This window comes from Oratosquilla oratoria, chromosome 2 (genome assembly GCF_046742065.1).
Source record: "Oratosquilla oratoria isolate Oo_2021 chromosome 2, ASM4674206v1, whole genome shotgun sequence".
NCBI classification, from domain to species: domain Eukaryota; kingdom Metazoa; phylum Arthropoda; class Malacostraca; order Stomatopoda; family Squillidae; genus Oratosquilla; species Oratosquilla oratoria.
The window spans coordinates 58,741-77,560 of NC_134778.1; the positions used below are offsets into that span (position 1 = coordinate 58,741).

The 18,820-nt window shown below is 42.6% G+C and overlaps 1 protein-coding gene across 3 annotated transcripts in view; it reads left to right on the top strand.

The window, feature by feature from the left end:
- LOC143036742 (solute carrier organic anion transporter family member 4A1-like) overlaps positions 1–18,820 on the top strand; it is a 332,110-nt gene that overhangs the window by 40,045 nt on the left and 273,245 nt on the right. For all 3 annotated transcript variants that reach the window (XM_076204441.1, XM_076204433.1, XM_076204450.1), the window contains one exon: positions 14,965–15,064. In XM_076204441.1, coding sequence (XP_076060556.1) covers positions 14,965–15,064 — 100 coding nt within the window. The remainder of the gene's footprint in view (positions 1–14,964; positions 15,065–18,820) is intronic.

The following is an 18,820-nucleotide window of genomic DNA, read 5'->3' on the forward strand; positions in this document are numbered from 1 at the left end:
CTCTGCTGCTTGTATCTTACTTTTCAGCCTTTCTGTCAATGTCCATGTTTCTGACCCATATGTTAGAACTGGTCTTAAAATATTTTTGTAAATTGTTAACTTAACCTGCTTGGGTATAAGTTTTTCTCGCATCAATGGATATAGCGTTCTTAAATTATTTGTATGGCACTGTATTCTATTTAATATTTCTTTTTCCATTTGACACCTTTCATCTATCTTTACTCCTAGGTATTTAAATTCTTCAACTAATTTCAGTTTTTCGCCTCCCAACCATATTTCTATCTCTTCTTTTTGCCTTGCGACCATCATTACTTCTGTTTTATTTGTGTTTATTTTCATTTTCACTCTTTTCAATGCACTGTTCCAAGCAGTTAATGCATTTCGAAGTTCAATGGGGTTGTTTGCAACCAGTGCAATATCATCTGCGTATGCCAATGTAATAACTTCCTCTCCAGATCTCAAATTTTTCATACATTTGTCCATAAAAAGTACAAAAAGCAATGGGGATATAACCCCACCTTGTCTTACTCCAGAATTTACATCAAACCAGTTATCCTCGCGAGTTTGTGTTCTTACAGCGCTGGTACATTTACTATATAGACTTTTGATTGCTCTAACAAGTAATCTATCTACACCATATATAGGGTCTTCTAATGTATCCCAAATCATCTTCCTTGGTAGCCTGTCAAAGGCTTTTTCTAAGTCAACAAAAGCTATACACACTGGTTGATCCCATTCCCATCTCTTCTCCATCAGCATTTTCAAGGAGAAAATTGCATCTGTTGTACCTCTCTCAGGTCTAAATCCATACTGTCCCTCCTCTAATTTTTCTTCTACCTTCGCTCTTAACCTTCTTTCAAGTATTCTTTCATATATCTTCTCCACATGTGATAATAAGGATATTCCTCTCCAATTTTTGCATTCTGACTTGTCGCCTGTCTTTGGTACTTTACATATAATGGCTTTCCCCCAATCCTCTGGTACTCTACCTTCACACCAAGCTACATTGAAAATTCTCGTTAGCCACGTGACTGTGTTTTCATTTCCTTTTAGCAGCTCTACAGGTATGCCATCGCATCCAGGACTTTTTCCATTTTTCATTTTACTGATGGCAACTCTAGTTTCTTCGATAGATATTTCGTGGTAGTAGTTTAGCCTCAGGCTGGTGTTTTCACACTCATCGTCCAATTCCTGAGGATTCAATAATTCTGAGAAATATTCTCTCCACCTTTCATCTACTTCGTTCTCATCTGTTAGTAACACTCCGTCTTTATTCTTAATTGTATTTACTACTGTTTCTTCGCCCCTTTTATAACTCTTCGCCAAACTATATATGAGCTTCCTAATTCCCAGCAGATCCTCTTCAAGCTCTTTTCCCAATTTCTTCCAAGAATCTCTCTTGGCTCTTGCTTTTACTGTCTCTGCTTCGTTTCTTGCTGTTTCGTATTCCAATCTATTTTCTGGGGTCCGTCTTCTCATCCATCTTCTAAAAGACTGACTCTTCTTTTTAACAACATCCCGGACTTCATCCGTCCACCATATAGTTTTCTTTTTTCTCCCACCACTTATTTTCTTGGTCTCCAGGACCTCTTTTGCTATTTTTGTAGTTTTATCCTTCATGCCTATCCATTCTTCTTCAATGTCTCTGGTATCTTCCGGCTCGCTCAGATAAACTTCTGAAATCTTTTCCTTATATAATCGTGCCTTTTCTGGTTCTTTTAGATTCTCTAATTTAATTCTTTCTCTGACAAGTTTTTTCATTGGCTTTGGCTTCCTAATGTTTAGTTTCGCAAGAAATAAACGATGATCCGAGTCAAAGGAAACCGATGGTATGCTCTTGACATCTTTGAAAAGTTTCTTGTTAGTTGTTAACATAAAGTCAATCAGTGATTTCTCAGTATATTCACCAGTTACGCTATTCCACCAATACCAGCTCCATTTATGACTTTCTCTATGCTGGTAAAAGGTATTCATCACAGACATGCTATTACCTATGCAGAAATCTATCAGTCTTTCTCCTTTATCATTTCTTTCTCCAACACCATGTGCACCGATGACATTTTCTATATTATTCCTCTGTCTTCCTACATGTGCATTCATGTCTCCCATGACAACTCTGATAGTATTTCCACATGAATCCAGGGTACTTTGTAGTTTTGTATAGTATTCTACTTTTTCTTCTTGAGGCCTTCCCCGGTGAGGTGCATATACCTGCACAAAAGTTATTCTTTCTGCATCCACTTTTATTGTTATTGCTAGAATTCTTTCATTAATATAAAAAATGTTCTCTACTTTTTCTGCAATAGTTGGTGTTAGAATAAAAGCCGCCCCATATTTTCTTTCATTATCCATTCCTTTGAAAATTAGCTGGTAGTTGTTGTGAATTACTTTTGTTCCCTCTCCAAGAAGTCTGGTTTCACATATTCCCATTATTTCAATGTTTCTGTCAGTCATCATGTCTACGACTTCTTCCAACTTATCATTCATTGTAGTGGCATTGATGGTTGCTATTCGTGTATTCCTTAAAGAAGGTCCAGTGTCATTTCGTGATTGTTGCCGTGTGGTCCATCCAGTCCTAGGCATCATCTGTGTTACTTGAGCTGTATAGTAAGGCCACCGGCTAGCTAGGCCTGTCGTGGTCTACCGCTGTCGTTAGCGTTACCCAGGGAGCACTACGTGGAAGTGACAGTCGGATTTTTCCCCCCAGTCAATCAAATACTGCCCCTAATAGTCATAGAATCTTACATTTACAATATGTCTCTCTTGATAAGAGTTATACAGACTTATATGAAAAGTTCCGTAAATTTTGACAAATTAAAGAGATCAGAGTTAAACTAACTGACAATTTTAAAGCTTGGCTAGTGTGGATCTCATTTCTTTCTAATCAGGATGCAGCTGCTGCCTGCTTGGATTATAATAATTGTAATGAGAATGAATCTTCAGCCCAACTTGTTGGTAGAGTGCCACCTAACTTGGATATCTTTTATCCAGAAAAGCCGGTAGAGGAAAGGAAGGAAAGTGTGCAGAGACCTCCCAACCCAGCTAAGTGGCTCATTATCACTCTTGCAAAAGAACGTGCTAACTTGTTCGAGTTTAGAAGATTCTTGAAGAGTCACCTTGGCTGTGGTAATTTGAATAACTCCCAGGTATCACGATTTGGAAGAAATTCCTTCCTAATTCATGTAAAATCTTATGAACAAGCTGCCATGGTGCTCAACTTGAAACAGAAATCAGACATTAAGGAAGTTAAACCCCACTACACCTTTAGTTATGCCAAAGGGGTAATTTTTAATAGAGATCTGTATGACTTTGATGAAGAAGAGATTTTAGAAATGTGCCCAACTAATGTTTGGAAGGTTGCAAAAATCCCTCGTTCTTCTACGATTATCCTAAGTTTTTGTGGTGAAGATCTACCTCATTATGTAGAGATAGAAAAAGAAATTGTTTATGTGAAGCAGTTTAAGCCCCGTCCTCTTCAGTGCTTTAACTGCTATGGTTTTGGCCATCCTTCCCGCAGATGTGGAAGGGACAAAATGTGTTTGATATGTGCTCAGCCTGAACATGGGGATTGTTCCCACCCAACAGTTTGTATAAATTGTAAAGAAGAGCATGATGCCAGAAATAAGAACTGTGTAATTTATAAGAAGGAACAGGAAATACTACTAAAAGCTCATGCAGAACATATAAGCGTAGGATATGCAAAAAGACTATTAAGTAATTCCAAAAGATACAGTGATGATGTTAAAACAAATAGTAAAGTGGATCAGCCAACAGTAGAAGCCAATAGAAATAAAAATGCCAATATGAATGGTTCTGTTAACACTAAACCCAAGCCTCAGTGTAAAACTGTAACTATGAAACCTAATGGTCTTTCTTCTTCTCAAGTAGGAATTTCTAGTACTTCTGAAGCCTCCTGTGCGGAGGTTTCCTCACCCCTTTTTGAAGGGGTGTCCCCTGCCCCATCTGGAGGGGCACCTAAGGTTTCTATTGTAGAAACCTCACAGGCTTCTTGTAATGAAGCCTCCTCTCAGGCAATCTCTCTTCCAGACCTGGGGGACTCCCCAGTAGAGGGATTGCTGACTAGTGTGCCTCACTTGGTAGAGGTGCACAGAAGCAATGAGGATCAAGGAAATGCTGAACCCAAGCCTCAGCGTGAAAGAGTCACTACTAGACCAAATCGTTCTTCTTCAAAAGTTGGAAATTGTAGTACTCCTCAACCCTCCTCTGTGGAGGTTCTCCCATCCCCAGTTGAGGGAATGCCTCCTGCCCCATCTAGCGGGGCACCTAAAGTTCTCATTGCCGGGACCCCACAGGGTTCCTCTAATAAAGCCTCCTCTCAATCAGTCAAACTTCCAAACTCGAGGGGCTCCCCAATAAAGGGATCACGGACTGATGTGCCTCACTCAGTCGAGGCACACAGAAGCGAAGCTATGGAGTCTGAAGCTGTGCGCAGTAAAAGACTCCACAGTCCACCCTCATCTCCATCCTCTTCCCCAAATCGCGATAAACAATCTAAGAAAGAAACTAATAACCTGGACTCTACATCGTCGGTCAGACCATTGTCAGAGAGGAGGATGCCACCCGCGAAAGCAAAGAAATTAGAAAAGAACCCACCTTGTAAACCCTCTCTCTCACAGACTTCTCTTACCAGACCAGTAGACCCCAAAAAGAAAAAGAAAACAGTATAATGTCCATAATTCAATGGAATATGCAAGGTTTTAATTCTCATCGAGAGCAGGTTGGGATTCTCTTTAAAGAACATGATGTGTCTGTTTTTTGTCTGCAAGAAACTATGCTTGGCAATTTATCCCCTAATGTTGGACTTAATTATAAATTTTACAGATCTCCTCCTATGATTGGGGGCCGTGCCCATGGAGGTACTGGTATCATTGTTAAGAAATGTGTAAACCACAGAAGTGTCCAGCTACATTCGGTGTTGCAGGCTTGTGCAGTACAAATCTTTACCACTAAATGGATCACTTTATATTCTTTATATTTGGAACCTGAACTGGAAGATCGACTCGTAGACATATATAAGCACCCCCGTCAGTTTGAGTTAAATGACCTACAATCTTTGGTTGACCAGCTCCCTGAGCCTTTTATTCTAATGGGTGACTTTAACGCCAAGCATCCTCTATGGGGTGAATCAAGGTGTGACCCCTGGGGCAATATAATTGAAGAATTTATTGATAGTAACAATGTCATTTTAATGAATGACTGTTCCAAAACTAGGTTTGATGTCTTTCACAACTCAAGTTCTGCTATAGACCTAACTATTTGTTCATCATCCTTAAGATATGACTACAGTTGGTCAATAGATGAAGATCTACATGGTAGCGACCACTGGCCTATCCATATCAAATATTTAAAGAACACTCCCTCCTGTTGCTTACCTAAATGGAAGACAGGAGAGGCTAATTGGGAATTATTTAGGAGATCCACAGACATTAATTATAAGACTAGTGATTTTGGTAGTAACTGTGATGCATATGACTACCTGGTAGACATGATACTCTCTGGTGCTTTCTCTTCCATTCCTAGGACAGCTGGTAATCCTCAACGCCCAGTAGTCCCCTGGTGGAGCGATGAATGTGCTATAAGCAGAAAGATTACAAGAACTTGCTATAAGAGATATCGGAGATACCCTTGTTTAGTCAATAAGATAACGTACAGAAGAACTCGAGCAAAGCAGAAGAAAATCTTCAAGAAAGCAAGGAGGGAAGCCTTCATTAAATATATTAGCGAATTGAAATGACTCTTCCCCTACCTTAGTATGGAATAGGATTGGAAAATTACAAGGAAAGTTTACTCCATCTCCCTTACCCATTCTGAAGATAAATGACTGTTTTATATCAGATACAAGAGAAGTAGCAGAGGCTTTTGGAAGACATTATGCTGATATTTCAAGCCCACTACATTATTCAGATGATTTCAGAAGAATTAGAGCTAAGACCATGATTATTCCTCCTACTAATACGAATCTCGGAGGCATATAATCTTCTCTTCTCCTTGGATGAAATGGATCATGCTTTATCTCTATCCTCCCCAACCTCTCCTGGAGAGGATGACATTCTTTATTCCATGGTTGGTCACTTATCCATATTGTCGAAGAAATTCCTTTTAAATGTGCTGAACAAATTTTGGTCTTCTGGATATTCTCCTAGATCTTGGAAGACTTCAATCATCATAGTAATCTTAAAGGCAAGAAAAGACCCTCATGACCCACAAAGTTACAGACCTATTACTCTCACAAGCTGCATTTGTAAGATCTATGAAAGAATGGTTAATACGCGTTTAGTTTGGTTTCTGGAATCTAAAAATCTGCTATCTAACAGACAGTTTGGATTTAGAAGAAATAAGTGCACTCTGGACCCCTTACTTTTTATCACTCGTGAGATTGAGAATGCCTTCGCAATTGAGAACTCTAGCATTGGTGTGTTTTTTTACTTAAAAAATGCCTACGATACTACCTGGTGGGGAGGCATTCTGAAGCAAGTTGCAGAGTGGGGTATCGGGGGTAATATGTTCAATTGTTTAAAGGACTTCTTATCTGACTGTTATCTAAAAGTCCGAGTGGGCTCTTCTTTCTCTTGTGCATATCTTCAAGAGGAAGGGATTCCCCAAGGAAGTGTTCCGAGTCCTACACTGTTCAGCATAGCCATTAATAGTTTATTAGAACAAGTTCCCACAGGAGTATATGGATTGGCTTATGCTGATGACTTCGCTATTGTGTGCAGCAAATCGACAACATTAGAAACGGGCCAAAAGATTCAAGAGGTTATTAACTTAGCAACAACATGGGCTAATTGCAGGGGCTTCAGATTCTCTGCTGAAAAAACCAAAGCCATAAGGTTTTCCAGACTAAGACGCAAGGAAGAAATACCAACACAAATCACATAAACGAGGTTGTATACACTGTCAAACAGCAACTTAATATACTAAAAGTAGTGTCTGGTTTCAACTGGGGAGCAGATCGTGTAACTTTAATAAGGTTTTACCAAACATTGTGCATTATCAAAATGGATTACGGATGTCAAATTTATGGATCGGCATGTAAAAGTTCATTGAAGAAGCTTGATATAGTCCACAATATGGCTTTACGGATCTGTTCGGGAGCCTATAGAACATCTCCAGTGGATAGCTTGTATGTGGACGCAGGAATTCCTCCCCTGTATATTCGCAGTGAGGAATTAAGCCTTAGATATATATCTCATGTCTTGACATCCAAACAGAATCCAAACTTCAAATTTGTAAAGCAGCCGGTAGACAGAGCTCCAAGGAAAAGTACTCTGCCGAAACCTTTAGAAGTGAGATGTGAAGTTGGGACAGAGAAGGTAGGACTTGTTCCTAACACAATTGCTGAGATCACACCTCCCAAATTCCCTCCTTGGAACCGATGCCCCACTGAAATATGTCCTCTTAAAAAGAAGAAAAACAGAACTGCTGTGGAGCTAAAAAATGAATTTTTAGAACATTTATCAGTACATGCTGATGCCATTTTTATTTATACAGATGGATCAAAATCCCAAGATGGTGTTGGTTGTGCTGTTGTAACTGATAGCACAGTTTTAAAGAGAAAGTTGCCTGATTTTAGCTCTGTTTTTACTGCTGAACTGCTGGCAGTCAGCAACGCCCTGAAGTTTGTTTTTAATTCTGTTCCGTGTGGTAGGAATGTTGTTATTTTTACGGATTCCATGAGCGTTCTATCCTCTGTAAATAATTTGTTGCCTCATAATTTTTTAGTGCAAGAAATACAGGAATGGCTGATTCTCATAAACAACAGAAAGAAGATAAAAGTAAATTTTTGCTGGGTGCCGTCCCATGTGGGTGTCACTGGAAATTAAAAGGCCGATGCTGCAGCCAAAGCCACCACGAGGCTCAACCAAATAACAGACCGAAAAGTCCCACATACGGACTTGAAACAAGTGATCCATTGTTATACAATGAAGAAGTGGCAAGAGCAATGGACAAGACTGGACGGCAGTTATAAATTAAAAGAAATTCATCCCTTAGTGAACCCTTGGAAGTGTCCTCCTTTGGACAGAAGGTCAAGCATTGTCTTGACAAGACTGAGAATTGGCCATTCCTACATTACACATAAATGTTTAATGGCAAGTGGGGCAGAAGGCTGGCCCCCCAATGTCCCACTTGCCAAGTAGTTTTGACAATAAGACACATTTTAGTTCAGTGCCCTGCATTCTCTAATAAGCGCAGGGCAAATTTCTTAACAGATATATCTTTTAAAGAAATTTTAGGGGAGGAAGCTTGTGTGAAGAACATTTTAAAGTTTTTAAAAGACATAAATTTATTTTATGAAATTTAAAATTGTGTGTGTGAATGCTTGTGAGTGTGTGTTGTTGAAGTGTGTTCGTGAATGTCTATTGTTTTAATTATTTTACTTGAATTTTATTTGTATTTTATCTTTTAAACTAAAAGATAAATATGCGCTGAATGGCCTACCGGCTCCGGCGCTTGGCCTTCGAGCCAAAAACTCCATAAATCAAATCAAGACCACGATTATTCCTCCTACCAATACGAACTCGGAGGCATATAATCTTCTCTTCACCTTGGATGAAATGGATCATGCTTTATCTCTATCCTCCCCAACCTCTCCTGGAGAGGATGACATTCTTTATTCCATGGTTGGTCACTTATCCGTATCGTCGAAGAAATTCCTTTTAAATGTGCTGAACAAATTTTGGTCTTCTGGATCTTCTCCTAAATCTTGGAAGACTTCAATCATCATAGGAATCTTAAAGGCAGGAAAAGACTCTCATGACCCACAAAGTTACAGACCTATTGCTCTAACAAGCTGCATTTGTAAGATCTATGAAAGAATGGTTAATACGCGTTTAGTTTGGTTTCTGGAATCTAAAAATCTGCTATCTAACAGACAGTTTGGATTTAGAAGAAATAAGTGCACTCTGGACCCCTTACTTTTTATCACTCGTGAGATTGAGAATGCCTTCGCAATTGAGAACTCTAGCATTGGTGTGTTTTTTTACTTAAAAAATGCCTACGATACTACCTGGTGGGGAGGCATTCTGAAGCAAGTTGCAGAGTGGGGTATCGGGGGTAATATGTTCAATTGTTTAAAGGACTTCTTATCTGACCGTTATCTAAAAGTCCGAGTGGGCTCTTCTTTCTCTTGTGCATATCTTCAAGAGGAAGGGATTCCCCAAGGAAGTGTTCTGAGTCCTACACTGTTCAGCATAGCCATTAATAGTTTATTAGAACAAGTTCCCACAGTAGTTCATGGATTGGCTTATGCTGATGACTTCGCTATTGTGTGCAGCAAATCGACAACATTAGAAACGGGCCAAAAGATTCAAGAGGTTATTAACTTAGCAACAACATGGGCTAATTGCAGGGGCTTCAGATTCTCTGCTGAAAAAACCAAAGCCATAAGGTTTTCCAGACTAAGACGCAAGGAAGAAATACCAACACTATTCTTAGAGGGTGTCATATTACCGTATGAAGATGAAGTAAAATACTTGGGTCTGGTTTTGGATAAAAGGTCATTCACAAATCACATAAACAAGGTTGTATACACTGTTAAACAATGACTTAATATACTAAAGGTAGTGTCTGGTTTCAACTGGGGAGCAGATCGTGTAACTTTAATAAGGCTTTACCAAACATTGTGCCTTAGCAAAATGGATTACGGATGTCAAATTTATGGATCGGCATGTAAAAGTTCACTGAAGAAGCTTGATATAGTCCACAATATGGCTTTACGGATCTATTCGGGAGCCTATAGAACATCTCCAGTGGATAGCTTGTATGTGGACGCAGGAATTCCTCCCTTGTATATTCGCAGGGAGGAATTAAGCCTTAGATATATATCTCGTGTCTTGACATCCAAACAGAATCCAAACTTCAAATATGTAAAGCAGCCGGTAGACAGAGCTCCAAGGAAAAGTACTCTGCCGAAACCTTTAGAAGTGAGATGTGAAGTTGGGACAGAGAAGATAGGACTTGTTCCTAACACAATTGCTGAGATCACGCCTCCCAAATTCCCTCCTTGGAACCGATGCCCCACTGAAATATGTCCTCTTAAAAAGAAGAAAAATAGAACTGCTGTAGAGCTAAAAAGTGAATTTTTAGAACATTTATCAGTACATACTGATGCAATTTTTATTTATACAGATGTATCAAAATCCCAAGATGGTGTTGGTTGTGCTGTTGTAACTGATAGCACAGTTTTAAAGAGAAAGTTGCCTGATTTTAGCTCTGTTTTTACTGCTGAACTGCTGGCAGTCAGCAACGCCCTGAAGTTTGTTTTTAATTCTGTTCCGTGTGGTAGGAACATTGTTATTTTTATGGATTCCATGAGCGTTCTATCCTCTATAAATAATTTGTTGCCTCATAATTTTTTAGTGCAAGAAATACAGGAATGGCTGATTCTCATAAACAACAGAAAGAAGATAAAAGTAAACTTTTGCTGGGTGCCGTCCCATGTGGGTGTCACTGGAAATGAACAGGCCGATGCTGCAGCCAAAGCCGCCACGAGGCTCAACCAAATAACAGACCGAAAAGTCCCACATACGGACTTCAAAGGAGTGATTCATTGTTACACAATGGGGAAGTGGCAGGAAGAATGGACAAGACTGGACGGCAGTTCTAAACTAAAAGAGATTCACCCCTTAGTGAACCCTTGGAAGTGTCCTCCTTTGGACAGAAGGTCAAGCATTGTCTTGACAAGACTGAGAATTGGCCATTCCTACATTACACATAAATGTTTAATGGCAAGTGGGGCAGAAAGGCTGGCCCACAATGTCCTATGTCAAGTAGTTTTGACAATAAGACACATTTTAATTGAGTGCCCTGGATTCTCTAATGAGCGCAGGGCAATTTTTTTAACTGATTTATCTGTAAAAGAAATTTTAGGGGAGGAAGCTTGTGTGAAGAATGTTCTAAAGTTTTTAAAATACATAAATTTATTTTTTGAAATTTAAAATTGTGTGTGAATGCTTGTGTGTGTTGTTGAAGTGTGTTCGTGAATGTTTATTGTTTTAACCGTTTTACTTGAATTTTACTTTTGTTTTTATTTTTTTAATCTAAAAGATAAATATGCGCTGAATGGCCTACCGGCTCCGGCGCTTGGCCTTTGAGCTAAAAATTCCATAAATCAATCAATCGTTTGAGGAGCATAAAGAATTACATGCCAACTCCATTGCAGTCTATACTGACGGGTCAAAATCTCCCGCTGGTGTGGGCTGCGCAGCCGTTACATCATCTCAAACTTTCACAGCAAAATTACCCTTCACCTCATATGTTTTTACGGCTGAACTTTACACAATTTTACTCGCTTCGAAGCATTTTATTTTTGATTCAGATTTGAATGATTTTACCATTTATAGCAACTCTCAATCATCAATTTTAGCACTTACTAGCTTTATTCCGTCCCACCCTGTGATATCTGAGATCCAAGAGTGGCTAACGAGAACAGCGGCCAGGGGATACAACCCCTTGTAGGATTTTTAAAAGACATTTATTTGTTTTATTATATCTAATTTTAACTGTGTTGTACCTATTTATTAGTCTTATTTCTTGTGTAGTTCGTTGCTTAATGTCTAGGTTTCGTATATATTTCGTAGGTTATTTTAATAATTAATCAGACAGTAACGTTGTAGTTGTTTTAATTTCTAGAATTTAATATTTTAACCTCGTTATCTATTTTATCCCGTGGCACGAATGGTCTAATGACCCTGTGCCGGGCTTTTGCCCACTCTAATTAATCAATCAATCAAAATCAGTCAAGGTTAATGTGGATGAAGTTGAAGCTGGGAAGGGAGATGTGGGTCTTTGTAAGTGCATATGGGCCTGGTAGTGAGAAGAGCATAGAGGAAGGGGAGGATTTTTGGATAGATTTAAGTGAGTGTGTAGAGGGATTAGGAAGAAATGTCAATGTAGTTGTATTGGGAGACCTTAATGCTAGGGTAGGAAACGAACCAATAGATGGAGTGATTGGGAAGTATGGAGTTTCAGGAAAAAATAATATTGGAGAGTTGATGGTGGAGATGTCTCAAAAGAGAGTTGATGATGGCAAATACAGTGTTTCGGAAGAAAGTCAAGCTTAAGTACACATGGGAGAGGGTGGTGGATGGAAGGGTGGCAGATAGAGCATTAATGGACTATATAGTAGTGACCAGGAGTATGATAGGAAGAGTTAAGGATGTACATGTTCCAAGGGGAGAGAGTAGAGGAATATCAGACCATTTTCTGGTGGAAGGTAACTTGAGAGTGGAGAATAGGTGGAGAAAGAGGAAAACAGCAGAAGGTAGGGAGGTACTTAGAGTGAACTGCTTAAATGAGAAGGAAAAGGAGAAAGAGTATAAGAAGAAGCTGAGAGAGGAGTGGGAGGTAGTGAAGGATAGAGTAGAACTAGGAGTGGAGGAAGAATGGGGATGGTTCAAGGAGGGAGTCATAAGGTGTGCAAAGATGGTGTGTAGAACAAGGAGGACGGGAGGAAATAGAAGGAAAGGTAGTGAGTGGTGGGATGAGGAAGCAAAGAAGGGTGTAGAAGAGAAGAAGCAGGCTTTCATAGATTGGTTACAAATTAGGACGAGGGAATTGTATGAGAGGTACAAAGTAAAGAGAAGAAAGGTAAAGCATAAGATAAAGGAGGTAAAGAGGAGAGCAGATGTGAAATGGGGTAAGAGTATGACAAAATTTTGAAAGTAATAAAAAGATGTTTTGGAAAGACATTAAAAGGAAGAGGAGGCAAATCAAGTAGAGAAGAAAAGGTAAAAGGTGCAGATGGAGAGATGATAGTGGAAGAGAAGGCAGTGAGAGGAAGGTGGGCAGAGTATGTTAGGGAGTTGCTAAATGTGAAGGAGGATAGGGGGAGAAAGGTAGTTGCAGTGGGAAGTGCTAAGTAAATGAGAGTGATGAGTGAGTAAAAAGGAGGAGAAATAAGGAAAGATGAAGTGAAAGCAGCTGTTAAGATGATGAGAGCAGGTAAGGCACCTGATCTGGATGGATGCCATGCAGAATGTCTGAAGAAAATAGGTACAGTTATGGTGGACTAGCTGGTGAGGTTATTTAAAGTTTGTTTAAGAGAGGGTAGAGTGCTGGAGGACTGGAGGAGTGCTTGTATAGTTCCATTTTACAATGGAAAGGTGAACAAGTGTGAATTTAGTAGTTTCAGAGGGATCAGCTTGTTGAATGTAGTTGGGAATGCTTATGGGAGGATCTTGATTGAGAGGATTAGGAGAGAAACGGAGGGAGTAATTGGTGAGGAACAGTGTGGATTTAGGACAGGTAGGGGTTGTGTAGAACAGATCTTTGTGGTAAGACATATATGTGAGAAAGCTATAGGAAAAGGTAAGGATGTTTTTTTGGCTTTTATGGATCTGGAAAAGGCTTATGACAGGGTAGACAAGAAGGCAATGTGGGAGGTACTGCAGATATATGGGATAGGAGGAAACCTGTTAAAGAGCAGTCAAGAGTTTTTACAAGAGTAGTAGAGCTTGTGTTAGGATTAGAAATGGAGAGAGTGAATGGTTTGGGGTAAAGGTGGGACTTCATCAGGGATGTGTTATGTCACCCTGGCTGTTCAATCTATACATGGATGGGGGTGGTGTGAGAGTTGAATGCAAGGGTAGTGGGTAGGGGGTTGGAGATGATTAAAGAAAATGGAGAAAAGTGGGAGATAGCCAGCTGTTGTTTGCTGATGACACTGCACTTGTAGCAGGATCAGAGGAGGGATTGAGGAAGTTAGTGACAGAGTTTGGGAGAGTGTGTGAAAGAAGGAAGCTGAAGATAAATGTGGGTAAAAGTAAGGTGATGAGATGTACAAGGGGAGAGAGTGACAGCAGACTGGAAGTGAGTATTAAGGGAGAGAGACTGGAGGAAGTGGATAGTTTTAGATACTTGGGTGTGAATGTGGCAGGAAAGGGAGAGAAGCGAATAAATCCCTTGGTGGATTAAAAAGTGTAATGAGAAATAGACATTTGGGAATGGATGCTAAGAGGAGATTATATGAAGGAGTGATTGTGCCGACAACACTGTATGGGGCAGAAACATGGAACATGAGAGAGGAAGAGAGAAAGAGTTTGTGTTTGAGATGAAATGCCTGAGAAGTATGATAGGAGTTACTAGGCTAGATATAGTGAGAAATGAGGAAATGAGGAGAACAGGGGTGGAAAGGGAGTTGGGAGATAGGGTTGATGAAAGAGTATTAAGATGGTTTGGACACATGGAAAGAATGAGTAAGAAAGGTTAGTAAAAGAGGTGTGGAAGGCAGAGGTGGAAGGAGTGAACATGAGGGGCCATCCTAGGATGAGATGGATAGATGGGGTAAGAGGGCATTGGGAAAGAGAGGAATGTCTGTTGAGGAAGGACGGGAGAGGACAGAAGATAAGGGTGAATGGAGAAGGGTTGTTTGTGGATGATGCCTTGATGCATGATGGGAAGTGGGGGGTGTAGGATGGGGGGTAAGGATGTATGTATGAGAAATGAATTGATGCAGCCTGAAGGGATTTCTCCCCTTCTCCTTTTCTGCATGAGGGGATGGAGATGAGGGGGCGCAGAATTAATGAAGTGGCCTTGCTGTGGAGGTGCTGAGTCTTGAAATACTGCTTCTGACCTAGGGCAGTGGACAAGATACAGAGATGATCTGTCATCTTGGAGGTGCCAAGATAAGAGGGAGGGAAGAAGGTGGTGGGGAGTGGAGAATGTAGGGGATGGAATGGGTGGGAGTGGTTTCTATGCCTTTTTCTTTTGGCTACCTCCCGTGTAAGGGGGAATAAAGCCTTGGTATATGTATGTATGTATGTACAAGTCCCAGCAGTATTGTTCTTAATGTAGTGGCTTGTTCAAGTTTGTTCATACATTTTCTTCCTTATTCCTATTACCTGCTCCTGATGTCACATCAACCTTACATGACACCATATTTCTCCAAAAGTGCTCTGAAACAGTATCCAACATGATAGTGACCATAATTTCTGTTCTTGGCAGGTATCTTCTTTGCCATGGCAGTGATTGGCCCAGCAGCAGGATTTGTCTTGGGTGGCCAGTTTCTCAAGATCTACATTGATGCACCTGACTACCCAGAGAAGTGAGTCAAGCTGCTTCCCATAAGGCAAAGCTCAATAGTAGGGAGCCCCCTGGGGCTAGGGGGTATAGTATAGAATATAGCCCCCGCCACGTCGGCTGCGTGTCGTAAGAGGCGACTAATGCCGATCCCCGAGCGGGGCTCTTGTTTCCCCGCACAGGGCTTTCTCTTAGACTTCCTTTTCCACTCTTCTCTCCTCTTCCGCTTGCTGTCCCCTCCCTCCGACCTAATTTTCAGCCGCCCCTCTCAGTAGCGGCGCTACACCCATATTACGGTAATGCATCCCTGCCAACAGGTTCGTTGGTGGCAGGGTATCATGCCACCTCGAAGGGCGCCTGCATTGCAGCACGGTAAGCCGGTGCCATAGGATTTCGATTCAAGTCCTAGCCCAGGCGTGAGGCTCCGTCTGGGGTCGTCCTCCCTATCCTCACTTACAACCTGGCCTTGGCAGCCAATCATGAAAAAAATCCCCTTTTAGTGGGGTGGCCGGCCCCCTAAATCCGGCTCCAGCTGACGCAGCTGGTAAGACAGCGTCGTCTACCCCGAATAAAAGTCTCCTTGGCATCGAACATGCCCCAAGGCGCCTAAATTTTTTCGAGCTCATGAAGCTAGTTACCCCTTTTGGTACTGTCGAACGTATCTCTCTTCGTGTTAAGTCAAGTTATAATAACTTTTATGCGCGTTTCTTAGCTCCATCAGAATGCATTGCAGCCAGCGTTGCCCTCAATGGTAATAAAATCGCGGATTCGATCTTAAAATGTTCCATCCTAAAAATATCAAATATTGAAGAACAAGACGATGACTTCGTCCCTAATGATACATACCTTACCCCCGAGTTCCCTGAACGTCCCCATCCTTATGCTTTAGCCCCCGTGTATAACCTAGTGACTGTCGAGGAGGGCAGTAACGATGTCCTAATATTTAATATGATCAACAAAATGATCGCCAACCCTCCACTCCAGAAACCTTCACGTGCTTTGGTCGCAACACCTACCTAGTGAAGGTAAGACCCCACCAGGGATTTATGCTCCAGGGTACGTCCGGAGATTTTTATGGCAGCGGAATCCTCAAGATTTCTCCATATGATGACTATAATGGCTCAAAGGGTAAGATTTTTATCTCTTCCCTTAGTAGCCTTCCAACCACTACCCTCCTTAACATGTACCCCCAGAACGTTTTGGATACCCACGTAGTGTCCAAGTACAGCCCAGAAGAACAAAAGTTTGTCCCAACGCCACTAATAATATTAAAGTTCTCCGACCCAAATCCCCCAGACGTGATCGTGATTGGACCCCACCGCTGTACGGTTAGATCCTACGTTCAATCGCCAAGGACGTGCACCCGCTGCCTGCGGTACGGTCATTCCTCCAAGATCTGTGGTTCTCCTACCCTCTGCCGCAACTGCGCCAAACCATCCCACGTCACTGAGGGTAAATGCTGCGATCTTGCGCCAACCTGCGCTGCTTGTAATGGCGCTCACGGCACATTCTCGAAGGAGTGTGAGGAACACTCCTGGCAGAGACTGGTCTCGAAAACTGCATACAATAACCGAACCCGCTTTCGCGGTGCGGCAGCCATCCTACGGGGTGGTCAGCGACCCGCGTCTTACGCGTCGGCAACGAAGACTTGAGTAAAGGCCAACCCGTCGCTCCTTCCCTCATCATCACATCCGGATGCCACATCATCCGCTGCGACCGTCCCCGCGCAACCATCGCAATCCTCACGCCAGGTATGAACTACAGGTTCTACGGTACCGTTCCTGCAGCTAGTTCTCCAAGCAGGGGTGGTGCTGCAATAGTCGTCCACGCAAGCGTTCAATACACTACCATCCCTTTGCGCACAACTCTCCAGGCGGCAGCTGTACGGGCCATCCTTAGTAAGAGCTACACGATCTGCTCCCTATACCTGCCGCCAAGCTCTAGCGTTCGTGCTTCCGACATTCAAGAACTTGTCGATGCACTCCCACCCCCATTTATTATTCTTGGTGATCTGAACGCACACAGTCCTTTATGGCATAGCTCTTCCCGTAACGAGAAGGGCCGCGCCATTGAAAAACTTTTAGAGGAGAACGAGGTCTCCCTCATGAACGATGAAAACCCGACTTATCATAACATCTTCCTCGACACTACTTCTGTCCTGGATCTTGGGATCTGCACTTCAGCGGTCCTCGTGGACTTCTCCTGGAGGGTGTGTGCGGATTTACACGGCAGCGACCACTACCCGGTAGTAGTTTCTCGTGTTTCTCCTCCCCCCATCTCCCAGCCCCAAAGGTGGAAGTTGAAAGCGGCAAATTGGTCACTCTTTGGGGAGCTGTGCTCCGAACTAAGTGACTTGCACATGGACGACCCGATTCAAGCTTATAAGCAATTCGTCTCAATTGTTCTTAACGCCGCCGGCGGTTCTGTACCGGTTAGCCGCCCGCCGATTGGCAGGCCGCCTGTTCCTTGGTGGGACACCACCTGCCGGAAGCTTCGTGACACCGCTCGTTCCTGCTACCGACGTTTCCGTCGCCTTCCGACGGAGACCAATAAAATTGTGTACCAGAAAGCGGTTGCGATCAAACGAAAGTATATGAAGGAGGCGAAGCGCAAGTCATGGCAGAACTACGTATCGACCATTAAAACGTCGACGCCTTCGGCGTTAGTTTGGAACCGAGTGAAGAAGCTTTCTGGCAGGTACATACCATCTCCTCAGCCGTCCCTCCTTATAAATGACACCGTTGTCTCAGACCCGTGCGAGGTGGCCGAGGAACTCGCCACACACTTCTCCCGTGTTTCCAGCTCTACTGCCCTACATCGAGAACTCCAGCTACCGGATCACGTGACGAATTTTGATGACCACGCTCCCACAGACACTGATGCTTACAATATGCCCTTCTCCCTCCGCGAACTCAAGCACGCCATCGACCAGACGCCGAATACTAGCCCAGGCGATGACACGATTAGTGTCGACATGATTAACCACCTTCCTTCGGAGGCTCTCATAACCCTTCTGACGATATATAACAGGATTTGGTACTCTGGTCTCTTACCATCATCTTGGCGATCGTCTACGATCGTCCCCATAGCCAAGACAGGCAAGGATCACCAGATCCCTTCTAGTTACCGGCCGATCGCCCTGACGAGTGTGTTATGCAAGGTGTTTGAGAGGATGGTCAACCTTCGACTTACCCAACACCTGGAGAGTAGAGACCACCTCACCCCTTACCAGTTCGGCTTTCGCCGACACAGCTCCACCTTAGATCCTCTGCTCCGTTTTTCGACACACGTGCAGGACGCCCTAGTGCGCAACATGAATACCATCGCCGTCTTCTTCGACCTAGAGAAGGCGTACGACACGACTTGGGGAGGGGGTATCTTGATGAGCCTCCTCGAGATGGGAGTGCGGGGTAGGATGTTTTCCTTCCTTCGAGCTTTCATATCAGATAGAACTCTGAGGGTGAAGATCGGCGGAGCATATTCGTCGCCCAAGCCCCAGGAGCAAGGTGTCCCCCAAGGCAGCGTCATCAGCCCCACCTTGTTCTTGGTCAGCATCAATGGGATAATCCAGGCGGTTGCTGAGGCAGACACTTCGCTCCAGTGCTCACTCTTCGCTGATGACTTCCTTTTGTACTTCTCCACAAACCTTTTCACAGCAATTACACGCACTCAGCGCGGTGTAAATGCTGCTACTTCCTGGGCCTCTCGCAGAGGCTGCCGATTCTCCTCATCGAAGACGGTGGCGATGCACTTTTGCAGGCCTCAACAACGACCGCGCCAG